The following is a 20,732-nucleotide window of genomic DNA, read 5'->3' as shown; positions in this document are numbered from 1 at the left end:
GAGGTTATTAAATAATAAATTGGTTAACAATGACATCAAGAAAGAAATCAAAAAGTATTGGAAACAAATGAAAATGAACATACAGCAACCCAAAACCTATGGGACATAGCAAAGGAAATCCTGAGAAAAAAGTTCATACCAATACAGGCCTACCTAAAGAAAACAGAAGAATCTCAAACAACCTAACTGTGAATCTAAAAGAACTAGAGGAACAACAACAAAGCCCAGAGCAAGTAGAAAGGACGAAATACAGTGGTACCTTGGTACTGGTCATTAATTCATTTCAGAACTCAAGATGAGTGTCAAAACTGACTAATGCCGAGAAAGCAACTGGTGATGAAGGATTTTCCCTTGCAGGGCAGCACCATGACTCATGGAAGTTCTAGCAAGTGCAACAAGTCCTGAACAAGCGACGACTACTGAAATTTTTTTTTTCCATCAAAATAATATAAGTATAGGGGTTGACAAGTTTGGAAGCTGATGAGTATCGACATATGACTGTAATCAAGATCAGAGCAGAATTAAATGACATAGAGACCAAAAGAAAAATTCAAAGGATCAATCAATCCAAGAGCTGGTTCTTTTAAAGAAAACAATACAGTATTCCCTCACTTATTGTGGGTATTACGTTCCAGACCCCGCCGCGAAGTAGGAACCTTACATTTATTCTACACTCTTAAACCTATGTACCTTTAACAACATACATATACAGAAGCACAAAATCCCGCAATATAGCAAAAAACCGGCGATAAATAATTATAATATTTTTTAAAATCTCGCAATAGTGAGGCCATGATAAGTGAACCGCGATATAGAGAAGGGCTACTGTAAGGATAAACCTTTACCCAGACTCATCAAGAAAAAAAGAGAGCAGACCCAAATAAATAAAATCAGAAACGAAATAAAGAAGTAACCACAGAAGTACCAAGGATTGTGAAAAATTACTATGAACAACTATATGTCAAGTAATTGGGTGAAATGGATAAATTTCCAGAAACACCCAATCTTCCAAAACTAAACCAGGAAGAAGAAAACCTGAAGAGCCTGAAAACAGTGAAATTAAAGCAGTAATAAAGACTCCTACTACACAAAGTTCTGGACAAGATGGCTTCACAGGTGAACTTTACCAAACATTCAAAGAAGAATTAACACCTATCCTTCCCAAACTATTTCAAAAAATTCAAGAAGAGGAAAGACTCCCAAACACTTTTTATGAGGCCAGTATTATCCTAATCCCAAAACCAGGTGAAGGCACAACAAAGAAATAAAATTACAGGCCAATATCTCTGATGAACATAGATGCTAAAATCCTCAGTAAAACACTAGCAAACTGGATCCAGCAATACATTACACAATGATCAAGTGGGATTTATTAGAGGCATAAAAGAACGGTACAATAGTCACAAATCAATAAATGTGATACATCACATTAAAAAAATGAAAGACAAAAAACACCTAATCATATCAACAGATGTAGAAAAAGTATTGATAAAATCCAGCACGCACTTATAATGAGGGAGCATACCCCAACAAAATAAAGACCATATGTGATAAACCTACTGCCAACATCAAACTCAATGGGCAAAAACAAAGTGTTTCCCTTAATCAGGAGAAAGACAAGTGTGTCTGCTTTCACCACTCTTATTTAACATATGACATCTGGCCAGAAAGTACCCTGCAATATAATATGGAAAAGACATTTACTGAAGATACAAGAAACAGGGGACCTACTTCTGGCCAAGATGGAGGCCTAGACAGACACACTGTGTCTCCCTCCACAACTAAGAAGGAATACAACTACCTCAGAACTAGAGATAACTAGAAGTTCCAGATAATTGAGCTGCATGAAAGTCCAACAGAGATATAAAGAAGAAATACTCATCCAGACAGGTAAGACGAGCGGAACTGGGGCAGAGAGAACGTAGTACAGTGGCAGTGGCGGCTGTGGCTGCAGCAGGCCGGTGGAAAGCGCAGTCACATATTTTAAAAAGTCAGGAGGGACACTTGGGGAGCATTCCCAGCACCACACCAGATCGCAAAGCTCATGGACAGCACCAGGGAAAATAAAGCCTGATTGCTTCTAACTGTGCAAACTAGTGGGGTTTGGGGCAGAGGAAGAAACTGCTGATCTCTCACCAGAGTCCTCTTGTTTAAAGGGCCCCCACAGTCCTAGAACATCTGAAGACCCTCCCACTCTGGGAACGACAGCCAGGGCAACAGCTGTAGAGTCGCCAGTCCCATACAGAAGTGGGAGAAGTGCCTGGAAAAGGGGAAAGTGCTGGGCAAGCTGCATTTTTCCCTCTCAGACCCCTCCCCAACATACAGTGCCACAACGTGGTAAAACAGGTCGCCTTATATGATGATTAGCTAAGGCTCTGCCCTTTACAACGTAACAGGTACAACAGCTCTACCTAAGACACAGAGGCAAACAAAAACAGGAGCCTGTCAAGAGGAAGAGAAAGAGAAGTATGGCCCAAAAGGGGGAACGAATCAAGGTTCCAGTGGGAGAACTAAGCGACGAGGAGATAGACAACCTAACAGATGCAGAATTCAAAACACTGTTGATAAAGATGCTGACAGTCTCGACAGATATGTTTGAGTATGACAAACACATAAGAGAAGAAGTGAAGGCTATGCTAAATGAAACAAAGAAAAATAGAGAAAACCAACGGTGAAGGGAAAGAAACCAGAGTTCAAATCAATGCTTTGGAACATAAGAAAGAAAAAAACAGTCAATCAGTACAGAATGAGAAAGCAAGAATTGAAAAAAATGAGAAAATCTTCCCAAATTTTGCGAAGGAGATAGACATACAGGTTCGGGAAGCACGGAGGGTCCCAGGCGAGCTGGACCCAGAGGGGACCACACCAGGACGCATCATGATTGAGATGCCAAAGGTGAAAGATAAAGACGGAGTCCTGGGGACAGCAAGAGAGAGGCGTAGAGTTGCCTACAGGGGGGTGCCTATAGGTCTATCAGTTGATTTCTGAGAGGACACTTTGCAGTCAGGAAGGGACTGGCAAGTAGTATTCGATGTGATGAAAAGCAACCTGCAACCAAGATTACTCTATCGAGCAAAGCTATCATTTGGAATGGAAGGGCAGATGAAGTGCTTCCCAGACAAGGTGAAGCTAAAGGAATTCATCATCACCAAGCCGCTATTATATGAAATGTCAAAGGGACTTACTTAAGAAAAAGAAGATCAAAACTACAAACACTAAAATGACAACAAACTCACAACTATCAACAACTGAATCTAAAAAATAAAAACAAAATCCAACTAAGCAACCCAGAATAGGAACAGAATCCTAGGAATGGGGATCATTTGGAGGGTTATCTGCTGGGAGGCGGGAGGGGGAGAAATGGGGAAATGGGGAAGAGATTTAAGAAGCAGAATTAGTTGGTACAAAATAGACAGGGGGAAGTTAAGAATAATATAGGAAAGGGTGATGCCAAAGAATTTATACGCACGGTCCATGGACATGAACTAAGGGGGGTGGGATTGCTGGAGGGAAGCGGGGTACTGGGCAGAGGGGAGCAAAGGGGAACAAACTGGGACTACTGTAACAACATAACCAATAAAATATACTTTAAAAAAAAGATACAAGAAACATTGTACATAGGTCAATGATGCCTCAGTCCCCTTCAAAGTAGGCACCTTGGGACAACACACAGTTCTCCCAATTGCCATCAACTGCCCTGTTGTATTTTCATGAATCTCATCAATGGTCTGAAACCTCTTCTCTTTCAAAGGTGATTTTAGTTTTGGGAAAAGCCAGAAGTAGTGGGCTGAGTAACCTGGGTGATTTGATATTTTGCCAAAAAACTGCAAGAGACAGTATGCACGAACGGGTGCATTGTCATGATAAAGCTGCCAATCACCAGTGGCCCATAGCTGCAGCATTCTGAATCGTAAGGATAGTTTCCATGAAAAAGTGATCTAGCTCAACCTAAAATTTGATGCAGTTTTGTTGTTTTACTCAGTCATTTTGAATGCAATGGCCAAACGGTACATATGCCCCACTGATCAGTACAGTGAAGTCGTCATTGTTCACTCATGAGCATTCCAGCCCACTCAGTCCACTTTCCTTGGCTGCCAGGTTACATCAATGTTGTGCAAATTGTTCTCATTATATTAACAATGATTGGTCTTTTTCTGGCCAGACCTCATAGTACTAAAAGTTCTAGCCACAGCGATCAGACAAGAGGAAAAAATAAAAGGCATCCAAACTAGAGAGGACAACGTAAAACTGTCATTATTCACAGACAACATCATAGTGTACATAGAAAACCCTACAGACTCCACAAGAAAACTACTCAACCTAGTAAGTAATTGGCAAAGTAGCAGGTTACAAAGTCAATATTTAGAAATGTATGGCATTTTTATACAGCAACTATCAGTAAGAGAAACTAAGAAAAAATCCCATTTACTATAGCAACAACAACAAAAATAAAGTACCCAGAACTAAATTTAACCAAGGAAGTAAAAAACTTGTATTTAAAAAACTATACAACACTGAAAAAAGAAACTGATGAAGATACAAATAAAGGGAAGCATATACCATGTTCATGGATTGGAAGAATTAACATCATTAAAATGTCCATACTATCGAATGCAATCTATAAATTCAATGTAATTCCTATTAAAATACCAATGGAATACTTCACAGATCTAGGACTAATATTCCAAAATTTTATCTAGGACCAAAAAAGACCCCAAATAGCCTCAGTAATCTTGAGAAAGAAGAACAAAGTAGGAGGGATCACAATTCTTGATCTCAATCTATACTGCAAGTCCACTGTAACCAAAACAATCTGGTACTGGCATAAAAATAGACACATAATTCAATGGACAGAATAGAGCCCAGAAATAAACCCATGTCTTTATGGTCAATTAATAATTGACATAAAAGGCATAAGCTATAATGGAGTAAAAATAGTCTCTTCAACAACTGGTGTTGGGAGAACTGGACAGGTACATGCAAAAAATAAAATTGGACCGCCAATTTACACCATACACCAGAATGAACTCAAAATAGATAAAAGACTTAAATATAAGTTGAGATACCATAAAAATCCTAACGGAAAACATAGTAAATACAATTTCAGATCTCACACAGCAATATTTTTGCTAATATATATCCTAGGGAAAGGGAAATAAGTGAAAAAATAAATAAATGGGACTACATTAAATTAAAAAGCTCTGCACAACTAAAGAAACTATCATCAAAATGAAAATGGAAAAGACTGAATGGGAGAACATATTTGTCAGAAATAAATTGGACAAGGGTTTAATCTCCAAAATATATACAGGACTAACACATCTCAACACCAAGAAGACAAACAACCCAACTGAAAAATGGGTAAATGATCTGAATAGACATAAACATACAGATGGCACTTAGACATATGAAAAGATGCTCAACATCACTAGCCATCAGAGATGCAAATTAAAACCACAATGAGATATCACCTCATACCTGCCAAAATGTCTATCATTAATAAACCAACAAATAAGTACTGGTGTGGATGTGGAGAAATGGGACCCCTAGTGCACCTTTGGAGGGAATGGAGACTGCTGCAGCAACTGTGGAAAACAGCATGGAGTCCCCTCAAAAAATTAAAAATGGCACTGCCTTTTGACTCAGTGAAAATCCTGAAACACCAATTCAAAAGAATATATGTATTCCTATGTTCATAGCAGCATTCTGGAAATAACTCAAGTGTCCATCCATAAATGAGTGGATCAAAAAACTGTGGTACATTTACACAATGGAAAACTACGCAGCAGAACAAACAAAGCAGGAATTCCTGCCTTTTGCAATAGCTTGGATGGAATTGGAGACTATTATGCTAAGTAAAATAAGTCAGTTGGTGAAAGGCAAATAGTATATCATCTCTTAAAAGGGAAGCTAGTGAACAAAATAAACTAATGAGCAAAATACAACCAGAGGCATGGAATCATGTAATAGACTGACAGCTGTAAAAGGGGAGAGGGGAGGTGGGGTTCATTGAAAGAAGGTGAAGGGATTAGTCAAAGAACATATGTGAAGGACCCATGGACATGAGCATGGACAATGGTGTGGAGATTGATTTTGGAAGTGGGGGGCAGGCTTGATGGAGGAGGGCAAAGGGGGAAAATGGGACATCTGTAATAGCATAAACAATAAAAAAGAAAGAATAATGGGACTACATTCAATAAAAAAGTGTTTACACAGCAAAGAAAACTATCAATATAACATAAAGACAGTCTCCTGAATGGCAGAAGATAGTCACCAATGATACATCCGACAAGGGGTTATTTTCCAAATTTTATAAAAAATTCAGACTATTACACACACACACACACACACACACACACACACACAAAAAGAACTTAAAAAATGGGCAAAGGACCTAAATAGACACTTCTCCAACAAGGACATAAAGATGCAATATAAACATATAAAAAGATGCACACTGGAATACAACAAGGACGCCAGCCTGTTAAACCAAACACGTCGTTGTCCGGGGACAGCCAACTGACCTGGAGTCTGCAAGATCCTTCCCCGTGTAGGAAGGTCACCTTTCCCCTCCACACCTTGACTCTTTTAGGGATTTCAGACCCAAGGGTAGGTAGGACAACAACCACGCCCAGCTTGAAGCAGCTAGAAGAGCACGAGACCTTCACCCATTGTCCTTTATAAGATTATAAAGGGTATTAAGTCTGAGAGGGGGAGATTGTTATTTTTTATTGTTATAAAAAATTAATTAATTAATCATTTAAATAATAATAATAATAATATGGGAAAGGGTGAAGCCAGAGAGCTTGTATGCATGACCCATGGCGATGAACTGGGGGCGGTGGCATTGTAGGGGGAGCGGGGGTACTGGGTGGAGGGGAGTAAAGGGGAAAAAATTGAAACTATTGTAACAATATAATGAATAAAATATACTTAAAAAAATACTCGATGTCACTAATCATCAGAGAAATGCAAATTAAAATCACAAGGAGATATCACCTCACACCTGTCAAAATGGCTATCATCAATAAATCAAAAAACAACAAGTGTTGGGGAAAATGTGGAGAAATGGGAACTCTTGTGCATTATTGGTGGGAATGTATATTGGTTCAGCCGCTATGGAAAACAGTATGGAGGATCCTCAAAAAATTAAAAATGAAACTGCCTCATGACCCAGAGATTCCACTTCTGGGTCCATATCTGAAGAAACTCAAAACACTAACTTGAAAGAACATACACACCCCTATGTTCATTGCAGTGTTATTTACAACAGCCAAGATATGGAAGCAACTGCCCTGGCTGGTGTGGCTCAGTGCATTGAGCACTGGCCTGAGAACCAAAGGGTTATTTCTTCAATTCCCAGTCAGGGCACATGCCTGGGTTGTGGGCCAGGTTCCCAGTTGGGGGCACTTAAAAGGCAACTACACACTGATGTTTCTCTCCCTCTCTATCGCCCACCCTTCCCCTTTCTCTAAAAATAAATAAATAAAATAATTTTAAAATTCTTTTAAAAAAGTGATATGGAAGCAACCCATGTGTCTATCAATACTTCAGCACACAAGTGGATACAAAAATCTCTGGTTCAGATACACAATAGAATACTACTTGGCCATAAGAAAGAATGAGATCTTACCATTTGTGACAGCACAGATGGACCTAGAGGGTAAGATGTTAAGTGAAATAAGTCAGTCAGAGAAGGACAAATACCATATGATTTCACCCATATGTGGAATCTAAAGAACGATATAAGCGAACAAACAAATCAGAAACCTACTCATAGATATAGAGAATGGACTAATGTTTGCCAGAGGGAAGGGGTGTTGGAGGAACTGGGTGAAAAAGGTCCACTAAAAATTCGTAGTTACGAAATAGTCATGGGGATACAAGGTACAGCATAGGGAATATAGTGAATAATATTGCAATATTTATGCATGGTGCCAGGTAGGTACAGGAAATATCAGGGAGGAACACTTTGTAAATTATATGATTGTCTACTATACTGTATACCTGATAACAAATAAAAATAATATTGAACGCAAACTATAATTGAAAAATAAAATATATAATGCACTTAAGATTCCCACTCCACCCTCCAAACAAGAAAGCATTAAAATTGCAAGAGGCAAATACACAAAATATATGGCCATAAATCAAACACACAAAAGCACACTGTTTAATATAGTTGAGGGAAAATGTTTAATCTCACCAGTAATTAAAGAATCACATACTAAAAGAAGAGTAAAATACCATTTCTATCCCATTAAATTTGAAATATATATTTTCAAATGATAAATCAAATTTAGGTGTTGACACCTGTGTAAATTGGGACAAACCCTTTTGGGAAAGAATATGGTGGTGTACATTAAAAGGTCTAAACAGGCCCTGGCTGGATGCCTTAGTTGGATGGAGCATTGTCTTATACATCAAATAGTTAAAGGTTCGGTTCCTAGTCAAGGCTCATACCTAGATTGTAGGTTTGATCCTGGGTCGGAGCACATACAGAAGGCAACCAAACGATGTGTCTGTCTGTCTGTCTGTCTCTCTACTTTCCTCTCTCTCTAAAATCAATAAACAATATCTCCAAGTGAGGTTTTTATTTTAAGATCTAAAAGGTTTCATACCCTTTGATACAGCAATCTCATATCTCAAACCTTTGATGAGGAAAATACTGAAAATATGGACAAAGTTTAATGATAGTCAAAGATGTTCATCACAAGGTTATTTATTTATAAGAAAACCAAAGCCAGTTGAAAGAGTCAACAACAGTGACTGCTATATAAAATGTTAATAAAAGCAAAAGTCAAAAATATAAATATCTCAGGATTCTAATTATATGTTTAAAAGGGGAGAATTAAATTGATCAGAATTGCAGGAGACAAGATTAATATGCAAAAATCAGTAGTGTTTCTATACACTGGCAAATACAATCCAAAAAAGGAAATTAAGAAAACAATTTCATTTATAATAGCATTTTAAAGAATTAAACACTTAAGAGATAAATTTAACCAAGGACATGAAAGTCTTATATACTGAAAACTATAAAATATTGATAAAAGAAATTAAGGAAGATCTAAATAAATGGAAAGGCATCTATTCATGGATTGGAAGACATAATACTGTTAAGATATTCATACTATCCAAAGTGATTTACAAATTCAGTGCAATCACAATTAAAATTCAAAAAACCATCATTCATACAAATGGAAAAGCAAATCCTCTAATTCATACGGGAACTGCAAAGGGGCCTCAAATAGTTACAATAATCTTGAAAAAGAAGCATAAAGTTGGAAGACTCACCATCCTTCCTTAGAAACTTATTTCAAAGCAGTAAACAAAGCAGTGTGGTACTGGCATAAGGACAGACACATAAACCAAAGGAACAAAATAAAGAATCCAGAATAAACCCACACACATATGGTCAACTGATTTTTGACAAAAGTTAAAGGAGAAAGAACAGTTTTTTTCAACAAGTGGTACTGGAAAACCTGTACATCCACATGTAAAAGAACTGAAGTTGGGCCCTTAACTTAGACTGTACATAAAAATTAACTGAAAATGGATCAAAGACCTAAATAAAATTAAAAGCTAACACTACAAAACTCTTAGAACAAAACTGAAGAAAATCTTCATGACATAAGATTTTTGGCAACAATTTCATGTATATAACACCAAAATAGAAACAAAAGAAAAAATTAATTGGATTTCATCAAAATTAAAAACTTCCATACAACAAAGGATACTATCAAGAAGTGAAAAGACAATTTATAGAACGGAAGAAAACATTTGCAAATTATATATTTGACAAGGGATTAATGTCCAGAATCGGTAAAGAAGTTCTACAACTCAACAACAACTCTATTAAAAAATGGGCAAAGGACTTGAACAGACATTTCTCCAAAGCAGATATATAAATGGCCAATAATAACATGAAAAGATGCTCAACATCATTAGTCATTAGGGAAATGCAAGTCAAAACCACAATAAGACACCACTTCATATCTACTAGGATAACAATTTTAAAAGGAAAATAAGTGTTGGAAAGGAAAATAAAAAACCAGAACTTGCTGGAAGAGCAACCAAAAAATAAAAAAAAAGAGTTCAGGACTTCTGGCTACGATTGAGGCATAGACAGACATGCTGTGTCTCCCTCCACAACTAAGAAGAAATATAACTACCTCAAAACTAGAAACAACCAGAAGTTCCAGAAAATCAAACTGCATGGAAGTCCGGCAAACAAAAATATAAAGAATATCCATCCAGACAGGTAGGAGTGGCGGAGCCGGGGCAGAGAGGATGCGGTACAGTGGCGGCAGCAGCGGTGGCAGCAGCAGGCTGGCAGAAAGCACAGTCACATTTTAAAAAGTCAGGAGGAACATCTGGGGAGCATTCTCAGCTCCTCACTGGACCTTTCAGCTCATGGTCCCAGCACCAGGGAAAATCAGGCTTCATAGCTTCTGACTGTGCAGACCAGTGGGGTTTGGGACAGAGGCAGAAACTGCCAGTCTCTCAGCAGAGTCTGCTTCTTTAAAGGGCCCCCACCGTCCTAGAACGTGCGCAGACCCACCCACTCTGGAACGACAGCCAAGGCAGCAGCTAGAGGGATGCCAGTCCGGTGCGGAAGTGGGAGAGGTGCTTGGAAAAGGGGTGAGTGCTGGGCAGGCGGCATTGTTCCCTCTCGGAGCCCTCCCCCACATACAGCGCCACAACATGGTGAAACAGGCCACCCTGTACTGACAAGTACCTAAGGCTCCGCCCCTTACAACATAACAGGAGCGACAGCTCTACCTGGGACACAGAGGCAAACAAACACAGGAGCCTGTCAGAATGAGGAGACAGAGAAGTATGGCCTAAAAGGGGGAATGGATCAAGGTTCCAGTGGGAGAACTAAGCGACGAGGAGACAACCTAACAGATGAGGAGATAGACAACCTAACAGATGCAGAATTCAAAACACTGTTGATAAAGATGCTCACAGGCTTGACAGATATGCTTGAGTATGGCAAACGCATAAGAGAAGAAGTGAAGGCTATGCTAAGTGAAATGAAGGAAAATCCACACAAAACCAATGCTGAAGGGAAGAAAACTGGGGTTCAAATCAATGAATTGAAACATAAGGAAGAGACAGTCAACCAGTGCAGAGTGAGAAAGCACGAATTGAAAAAAATGAAGTAATCTCCCCAAATTTTGCAAAGGAGATGGACATACAGGTCCGGAAAGCACGGAGGGTCCCAGGCGAGCTGGACCCAGAGGGGACCACACCAGGACGTATCATGATTGAGATGCCAAAGGTGAAAGATAAAGACGGAGTCCTGGGGACAACAAGAGAGAGGCGTAGAGTTGCCTACAGGGGGGTGCCTATAGGACTATCAGCTGATTTCTCAGAGGACACTCTGCAGTCAGGAAGGGACTGGCAAGCAGTATTCAATGTGATGAAAAGCAACCTGCAACCAGGATTATTCTATCCAGCAAGGCTATCATTTGGAATGGACGGGCAGATGAAGTGCTTCCCAGACAAGGTGAAGCTAAAGGAGTTCATCATCACCAAGCCACTATTATATGAAATATCAAAGGGACTTACTTAAAAAAAAGAAGATCAAAATTACAAACACTAAAATGACAACAAACTCACAACTATCAACAACTGAATCTAAAAAATAAAAACAAAATCGAACTAAGCAAACCAGAACAGGAACAGAATTCTAGGTATGGGGATCATTTGGAGGGTTATCTGCTGGGAAGGTGGAGGGGGAGAAATGAGGATATGGTGCAGGGATTAAGAAGCATAATCAGTTGGTATAAAATAGGGGGATGTTAAGAATAATATAGGAAAGGGTGAAGCCAAAGAACTTACATGCACGACCCATGGACATGAACTAAGGAGGGTGGGATTGCTGGAGGGAAGGTGGGTACTGGGCAGAGGGGAGCAAAGGGGGAAAGAATTGGAACTACTGTAACAACATAATCAATAAAATATACTTAAAAAAAGGAAAGAAAAAAAAAAGAAACTGGAACTTTTGTGTATTGCTAAAGGGAATGTAAAATGGTGGAGCCACTACGGGAAACAGTTTGGTGGTTCTGCCAAAAGTTAAACATAGAAGTACCATATCACCCAGCAATTCCTCTCCTGGTATATGTCCAAATGAACTGAAAACATAGATTAAAATAGATATTTTTACACCAGTGTTCATAGTAGCATTATTTGCAATAACCAAAAGGAAACAACTCAAGAGTCCTTCAACAAATGAATAAATAAATAAAATATGGTGTATATACACACATGAGAATACTATTCAGCTATTAAAAGAAATTCTGACACATGCAACAATATGAATGGATATGAAAGCATCATATTAAGTGAAATAAGTCATACAGAGACCAAATACTATATGATTCCATTTATATAAGGAACCTAGAATAGGCAATTTCTTACAGGCAGAAAACAGAGTAAAGGTTACCAAAGGATGGGGGAGGGGAAAGAGAAGGGAAGTTATTGTTTAATGGGTAAACTTTATGTTGGGAATCATGAAAAATGTTTTGGTACAGAGTGTGGTGATGGGTACACAGCTTTGGGAATGTATTCGATGCCACTGAATTGTACATTTACAAACAGTTAAATAATAAATGTTACATATATTTTACCAAAATTTAAGAAGTGGGGGGCAATAGTATGCATAGTGAAAAGATAGAAATGAAAGAAACCAAAATGTCAACAGCTGCTATTTTGAGAAAAATCTTTGGGTGGTTTCCTCCTTCTTTTAATCACTTTCTCTATTTTCCAAATTTTCTTTCAATTACTCTCTGGATAGGAAATAAAGTGTTATGTCTTAACATCTTTCAGGTTTTAATACATATGTCATTCACCAGTCCAAATTTTTTCCTTCCAGAAAGAAAGTTTCTTCACATTTGAACCAGCATTTACAAAGGATTTACTTAACAAGGGACCATAAGAAAAGTCATTTAAAATGATTTAAAGTAGTTCACTGTTGCAGAGAGGTAAGAGCTAATGTTTTCGTATAAGGGTGTCCACCTTACCCTGGCCACAGACCCAGTGGGCCCACTAACTACACCCCATTAAGGGCAGCAATCCTCTCCTTTATCTGAGTTTCTCTCCAGCCCTCAGGGCGCTGAATAAGGAGAGGAGACATCAAAGTTCCTCAGATGGACAATTTGACATTCAACCAATAAATTAAAATAGAATGGTAATTTAAACAGGCAAGTGAGAATTTTCCTTAAATTTAACTAATTGAAATAATAAACACTGATTCATCCTTAAAAGTACCCTAAGCCCTTCCCAGAAGGTCATGCTTATATGGCAAAAGATCCTGACATTGTGCTGGGTTTTTATGCTGGAGCCCAAAGAACCTGTTCTCCCCTTTCTGACAAGTAAATAAAACAGTAGGGATTCAAATAACTCACTAAAAAAGAAGATATAATTTTTTATCTTCCTTTTTATAGTCTCATATCCACTTCTGTTGGGAATAACAAAGTCTGAATTCTTATGCAACACTTATTTAAATGTGTCGATTTTATCGGATTTGATTAATTTTGCTAACAAAAGGCAGTGCTAGAAAATCTTCTATGACATATTTGGCCCATTCACAGGGCTGGAGCTTTAATTTAATCAACTTGAGAATTCTGAGGGAAAACTGCAGGTGCTGGATCTGAAAAAGTCATAAATGGGAAGGCATATCAATCTTTATGATGGGGAAACAAAAACACTCTCTATTTGCTTGCCCTCCACAGGCAGGAGAAGGAGAGGTGGAATTAGCAGGATATTGTTTCAGGCTGCATAGCACAGAAGAAGCATTGCTGTCTCCTAGCGACCATTATTTAGTATTGATCAAAAAGCGCTTACCCAGAGAGGAGAAGAATTGATAAAACAATGAGATTTGCCAACCCTGTGTGCTCAACAAGGACATTTTCTCATTTTCTCAACCACATCAAAATTAGTCATTGCCTTGGCCACCTGAGCAACCAGGTGGCTTCTGTCCCATAGTCCCCACATCCCTGACCCCCACCCTGCCTAGCAGCACTGTCACCTTTCTGCTCCCAAGGACATCTCCTATCAGAATGTGCTGATTGTAGGCAGAGCCAATAGCCTGACAAGGCCTGCTCAATCTCCCTACATCACCCTCCCTTCCCTCCACTACCTCAACTCTGAGCCACATTTCCCTTTCTGGAAAAGCCACCATGACCTCTTTCTGTTTGTCTCCCTGCTGCCTCCATATCTTCCTTGCCAGGTCATCCTTCCACCTGCAGCCAGTCATCTCTAGATGGGAGGGAAACCTCTCTCAGCCAGTCGCCTGCACAGAATTCTTTAACTCCCTACTTCCCACAAGATGAAATTGTAAATTCCTTAACAATAAATACTACAAAGGTCCTTTTCTAATCTGACCTTTCACAGTCTCCTCTCAATAGCAATGTCCATTGGTCCATTAATCTGTCTGTCCATCCAATTTTATAGGTCTCTATATCAGAAATATACAGTCATCCACCAGAACCATATCTCTTTTTGATGACCCAGGTGTAGCTAAACAAACGGGAAGGGACACATTCCCGGCTAAATGAGAAGGTAAAATGGAATCCTCACCAACAGAATCTCAGTAGGAAGAATATGCCTCTTCAAGATCCAGGGCCTACACACTGGGCCTTCCTGTAAACCTGAACACAGCAGTGCCCATGCCCACTGTGCACTAACAAAGACACACCCTTTAAGTGGAGGATCAGCAAAATGGAGACAACCTGGGTTTTTGAACACTGTGCAGAGCAGAACAACCCACTGATCATATTAGGAAATTACCTGTAAAATCAACTTCTTGCTTCTTTATGCCTCTATACTATTTGGCCTTTTGAAACAGCACCTTAGCCTTTATTCTTCATGCAAGCAAGGGCCACGTGAGATCCCACTTAACTAGGGCAACCACTTGCCCAATCTGTGTGTACTCTGAAGCCTGCTTGTGTATGCATACCTTCCTCTCATTGGCAAACCTACTTGGTGTTCTCTAGGGTCTTCTGCATTTTCTTGGTCATTTTATCTATCGCCACCTGTCTCTTCCCTTCAGCCAAGAGGTCCACCTTGTTCAGCACCACGATCAGCTTCTGGCAGGCGATCTGCCCAATCACAAGGCATTCAGCTGACTGGGTCTGCATCCCCTTGGTCACATCAATGACCAGCATCATTAGATCAATGATCTGGGCCCCTGAAAGAAGAGAAGACAAGGTTAGAAATAAAAAAGGAGGTTAGCTCAAAAAGCTGCCGGATGCCCTAGGTCAGGCAATACCAGACAAATTAAAGTGTTAAAAGTGCGCAGAGTAGGAAATGAACAATTATCACACACCTCCTAGCACCAGGTGACATGCTTTGACTTTCATGATTTCACTGAATCCTCATAACCACCAAACTGCTGGCATATTACACCATTTAGAGATGAGAAAGCTTGCCCAAGCCATACAGCTAGCCTACAGCAGGGCTGAGTGACTCCAAAACCCTTCTTTCTATTGCACCAATCCTATCATTTCACTCCATCCTTCACAGACAAAAACAAGCAAAAAAATTCAGTGTTAGACAACAAATGCTTAAGAGATTTGCTCTTGCCAAGACAGAAAAGAGAAGGAGGAGTTGGGACAGGGAGGGGGCATCTCCTCCATGGCTCTTGTGTCTTCTCCTCACAGTGCTTGGGGATTTCGTCATGATCATCTCATGCTTGGCTAGACTATATATGCTCACTTCTTTTGTCTTTCCTGTTCAGTTGGGGGTATGGGGGGAGACTGCCTGTTCTTCCTGGGGATGGCAGAGTAGAAGCATGCAAAGTTTAGCTATATCAACAGAGCATCATACATGTATGTGTGTGCATGTGTGTGTGCGTGTGTGCGTGCGTGTGTGCGTGTGTATACATGTCAGATTGTGAGCATGGCCTGAATACACAGCCACACCTGAGCTAAAGAGCAGCAGATGGACAACTTACAGAGAAGTCGATGAAGGGAATCTGCCATAAGCCCTATGTTAGGAAAACTAATGTTAGCCCATGAAGTAACTGTATTCTCTTAAATGGGATTTGGATTAGCTTCAATTAAAAAGGTATTATTTTGTGGATGCAAGAACATGCAAACATTTCCCCTTTGCCCCATGCGGGGTTTACAGGACCAAATTATTGTCATGCTGAGCAGAGGAAGACTCTTCTGTGGGTGACTCCTGACAGAATCCTACTGCTAGGAAAGGGAAGGCAAGGAGGAAGGGCAGTCTTTTTTGTTGGCATACTTACTGGGGCACTAGTCAGACACACAGATTATTTTACAGCCTAGTATTTCAGATGAAGAAGGTGAGACTCTGAGCCATGGTGTCATTTGCTCTAGATCACACAGCCAACTGAAACCAAAGGCCACCAGAAACAGAGTGCCTGACTCCATTGCTTAAGTATTCTTCCCTGGCCACCACTGACCTGCACAGCTCCTCTGGCTGCCCCCCAGGAGAAACAGTATGTGTCTCTGACTTTAAGTATCCCAACACTCCTCCTTCCCCTCCACTCCATTCCCCCCAGCCCCCTTTCCTATCTTACCATATCAGCTGTGGACACGAGTGGAGGTGTGATACAAAGGGACCTGGAGGAGCAGGCCAGGAGCTCAGAGCAGCCACCACCAGCATCTCCTTTGTCAAGTCACTAGGCAGTAGGGACCAGGTCTCTACTACAGCAAACAGAAGGGGGACACTGGCTCTATCATCTACCATGACCAGGAGAAATTATGTACAACAGACTCACCTTTTTAAACAATTGAGGTCTATAAAACTACATCTGAAAGATTCTCTCTTATTTCTACTGAATCACCAACTCACCCCTGGAATCCAGCTGTTCCAACTCTAGTCCCCATGGCCCATGTCAATCTCATGTCAGCTGTTCCTAAACGGGTCCCTTTGCCTCAACCTGTCTGTCCCTCTGAAATCCATCCTCCAAACAACCTCCCACAAGTAACTTTCTAAATATGCATAATTAATTTGTATACTGTTGGAAGGGTGGGGAGGGGTTAAATTAGAACCTCTGTGAAGGTCAATTTAAAAACAGCTATCAAAACACCCACGGTACTTAAGCCTGACGGCTGATCACAGATTGAGTATAGTAACAACGAAAGAAGAGAGACAAAGGCAGTAGATCCCTGGAAGTCTCCAACAGGCTGCCTAGGGCCAGTCTGGTACATGATCTGACGCTACCAGAGGCAGATCCAGGAAGAACTGATCATTCTAAGAAGCACCAACAAACAAAAGGAATCACAAAAATGGGGAGACAGAAAAACAACCCCCCATCAAAAGGAAAGGTAGAATCCCCAGAAAGAGTGCTAAATGAAATAGAGGGGAGCAACATATCAGATACAGAATTTAAAACATGGATTATGGAGAAGCTAAATGAGCTCAGCGGAAACTACAAAGAACTCCAGAAAAACTACAGTGAACTCCAGAAGAACTATAAGGAACTTACTGAGAATTATACCAGCATCAAAAAGGACATGGAAGCTATCAATAAGAGCCAGGAGGAAATGAAGAATACGATCTCTGAATTGAAGAACACAGTAGAAGGAATTAAAAGCAGGCTAGAGGAAGCAGAAGATCGGATCAGCGAGCTGGAGGACAACGTACACAAAAACTCCCAGACAATGCAACAAAATGAAAAAAGACTGAACAAGACTGAAGAGGTTCTAAGACAGCTGCAGGACAACAGGAAACGTAACAATATCCGTATCATTGGAATTCCAGAAGGAGAAGAAGAAGAGCAAGGGATAGAAAACCTCTTTGAAAAACTAATGACAGAAAACTTCCCTCACATGAGGAGAGAAAGAGTCACGCAAATCCAGGAGGCACAGAGGGTCCCAATGAAGATGAACCCCAACAGGCCCACCTCAAGACACATCATAATTAAAATGGCAACATCCAAAGACAAAGAGAGAATCCTAAAAGCAGCAAGAGGGAAACAACTAATAACATACAAGGGAGCTCCAATAAGGCTATCCTCAGATTTCTCAGCAGAAACACTACAAGCAAGAAGGGAATGGCAAAAAATATTCCAAGCAATGAAAAACAAAGGCCTACAACCAAGAATACTCTACCCAGCAAGGCTCTCATTCAAAATGGAAGGCGAAATAAGGAGTTTCTCAGACAAAGGAAGACTAAAAGAATACATCTCCACCAAACCAGCAATGCAAGAGATGCTAAAGGGTCTGCTCTAAAAAGATAAAGAAACAGAGAGAAACAGAGAAGAACACGAGTACAAAGGGGGAAAATGACAATGAATAAGTACTTATCAGGAAGACTAAAAGAATACATCTCCACCAAACCAGCAATGCAAGAGATGCTAAAGGGTCTGCTCTAAAAAGATAAAGAAACAGAGAGAAACAGAGAAGAACACGAGTACAAAGGGGGAAAATGACAATGAATAAGTACTTATCAGTATTTAAACATAAATGGATTAAACGCTCCAATTGAAAGACATAGGGTAGCTGAATGGATTAGAAAGAATGACCCACATATATGCTGTCTACAAGACACCCACCTTAGAACAAAAGATCTACACAGACTGAAAGTAAAGGGATGGAAAAAAGTATTTCAAGCAAATGGACATGAAAAAAGCCGGGGTAGCAATACTTATATCAGACAAAACAGATTTCACAGCAAAGTCCATAAAAAAGAGACAAAGAAGGGCATTTCATAATACTTAAGGGAAAAATCCATCAAGAAGATATAACCCTTATAAATATAAATATATATGCACCCAAATTAGGAGCACCCAAATATATAAGGAAAATTTTGAAAGACTCCAAGAAAGATATAGACAGCAACACACTCATCGTAGGGGACTTTAACACCCCATTGTCAACAATGGACAGATCTTCAAAGCAAAGAAACACCAAGGATATTGAGGCACTGAACAACACTTTAGATCAAATGGACTTAGTCGATATATATAGAAGTTTACACTCCAAAGAAGCAAAATATACATACTGCTCAAGGGCACATGGAACATTTTCAAAGATAGACCACATGGTAGGACACAAAACAAACCTCAATAAATTCAAGAAAATTGAAATTATATCAAGCATCTTCTCAGATCACAATGGCTCAAAATTGGAAATCAACCTCAAGGAAAAAACTCAAAAACATTCAAACTCGTGGAGAATGAATAACATGCTATTAAATAATGAATGGGTTAACAATGACATCAAGGAAGAGATCAAAAAGTTCCTGGAAACCAATGATAATGAACACACAACAACCCAAAACCTATGGGATACAGCGAAAGCAGTCTTAAGAGGAAAGTTCATAGCAATACAAGCCTACCTAAAAAAGCTAGAAGAATCTCTAATAAAAAATTTAACCCTACAGCTACAAGAACTAGAGGAAGAACAACAAGCAAAACCCAGATCAAGTAGAAGGAAGGAAATCATCAAGATCAGAGCAGAATTAAATGACATAGAGTCTAAAGTAACAATTCAAAAGATCAACAAGAGTAGGAACTGGTTCTTTGAAAAGATAAACAAAATTGACAAGCCTTTAGCCAGGCTCATCAAGAAAAAAAGAGAGAGCACCCAAATAAATAAAATCAGAAATGAAAGAGGAGAAATCACAACTGATACCACAGAAATACAAAGAATTATAAGAAATTATTACGAACAACTGTATGGCAAGAAATTTGACAACCTAGAGGAAATGGACAGATTCCTGGAAAACTATAGTCTGCCCAAACTGAATCAAGAAGAAGCAGAAAGTCTGAATAGACCAATAACAGCTAGCGAAATTGAAGCAGTAATCAAAAAACTCCCAGCACACAAAAGCCCAGGACCAGATGGCTTCACAAGTGAATTCTACAAAACATTTAGGAAAGAACTAACTCCTATCCTCCTCAGACTATTCCAAAAGATACAAGAAGAGGGAAGACTCCCAAACTCGTTCTATGAAGCCAGTATAACCCTAATTCCAAAACCAGGTCAAGACACAACAAAGAAAGAAAACTACAGACCAATATCGCTGATGAACATAGATGCTAAAATCCTCAACAAAATATTGGCAAACGGGATCAAGCAACACATTAGAAAGGTCATACACCACGATCAAGTAGGATTCATCCCAGGGATGCAAGGATGGTTTAATATTCGCAAATCAATAAACGTGATACACCACATAAACAAAATGAAAGACAAAAACCACATGATCATATCAATAGATGCGGAAAAAGCATTTGATAAAGTACAACACCCATTTATGATAAAAACTCTCAGCAAAATGGGAATAGAGGGAGCATACCTCAACATAATAAAGGCCATATATGAGAAACCTGAAGCCAACATCATACTCAATGGGCAAAAACTGAGAGCATTCCACCTGAGAGCAGGAACAAGACAAGGATGTCCGCTCTCTCCACTCCTATTCAACATAGTCTTGGAAGTTCTAGCCACAGCAATCAGACAAGAAAGAGAAATAAAAGGCATCCAAATTGGAAAAGAGGAAGTAAAACTGTCATTATTTGCAGATGACATGATAGTGTACATAGAAAATCCTTTAGACTCCACAAAAAAACTACTCAATCTAATAAGTGAATTCGGCAAAATAGCAGGATACAAAGTCAATATTAAGAAATCGAAGGCATTTTTATACACCAACAATAAAAACTCAGAGATAGAAACTGAAAGAAAAATCCCATTTACCATAGCAACAAGAAAAATAAAATACCTAGGAATAAACTTAACCAAAGA

The 20,732-nt window shown here is 39.5% G+C and overlaps 1 protein-coding gene across 6 annotated transcripts in view; it reads right to left on the bottom strand.

Moving 5' to 3' along the window:
* Nucleotides 1-20,732, bottom strand: part of EEFSEC (eukaryotic elongation factor, selenocysteine-tRNA specific) — a 387,397-nt gene that overhangs the window by 232,725 nt on the left and 133,940 nt on the right. For all 6 annotated transcript variants that reach the window (XM_090285918.1, XM_090285916.1, XM_090285915.1 and 3 more), the window contains exon 2: nt 14,992-15,199. In XM_090285918.1, coding sequence (XP_090142044.1) covers nt 14,992-15,199 — 208 coding nt within the window. The remainder of the gene's footprint in view (nt 1-14,991; nt 15,200-20,732) is intronic.

Source organism: Furipterus horrens, unplaced genomic scaffold, assembly GCF_987537825.1.
Source record: "Furipterus horrens unplaced genomic scaffold, mFurHor1.1.pri manual_scaffold_8, whole genome shotgun sequence".
In the NCBI taxonomy this organism is placed as follows: Eukaryota; Metazoa; Chordata; class Mammalia; order Chiroptera; family Furipteridae; genus Furipterus; species Furipterus horrens.
Note: the sequence above shows the minus strand (reverse complement) of the source record. Positions and strands in the feature narration are given on the sequence as shown.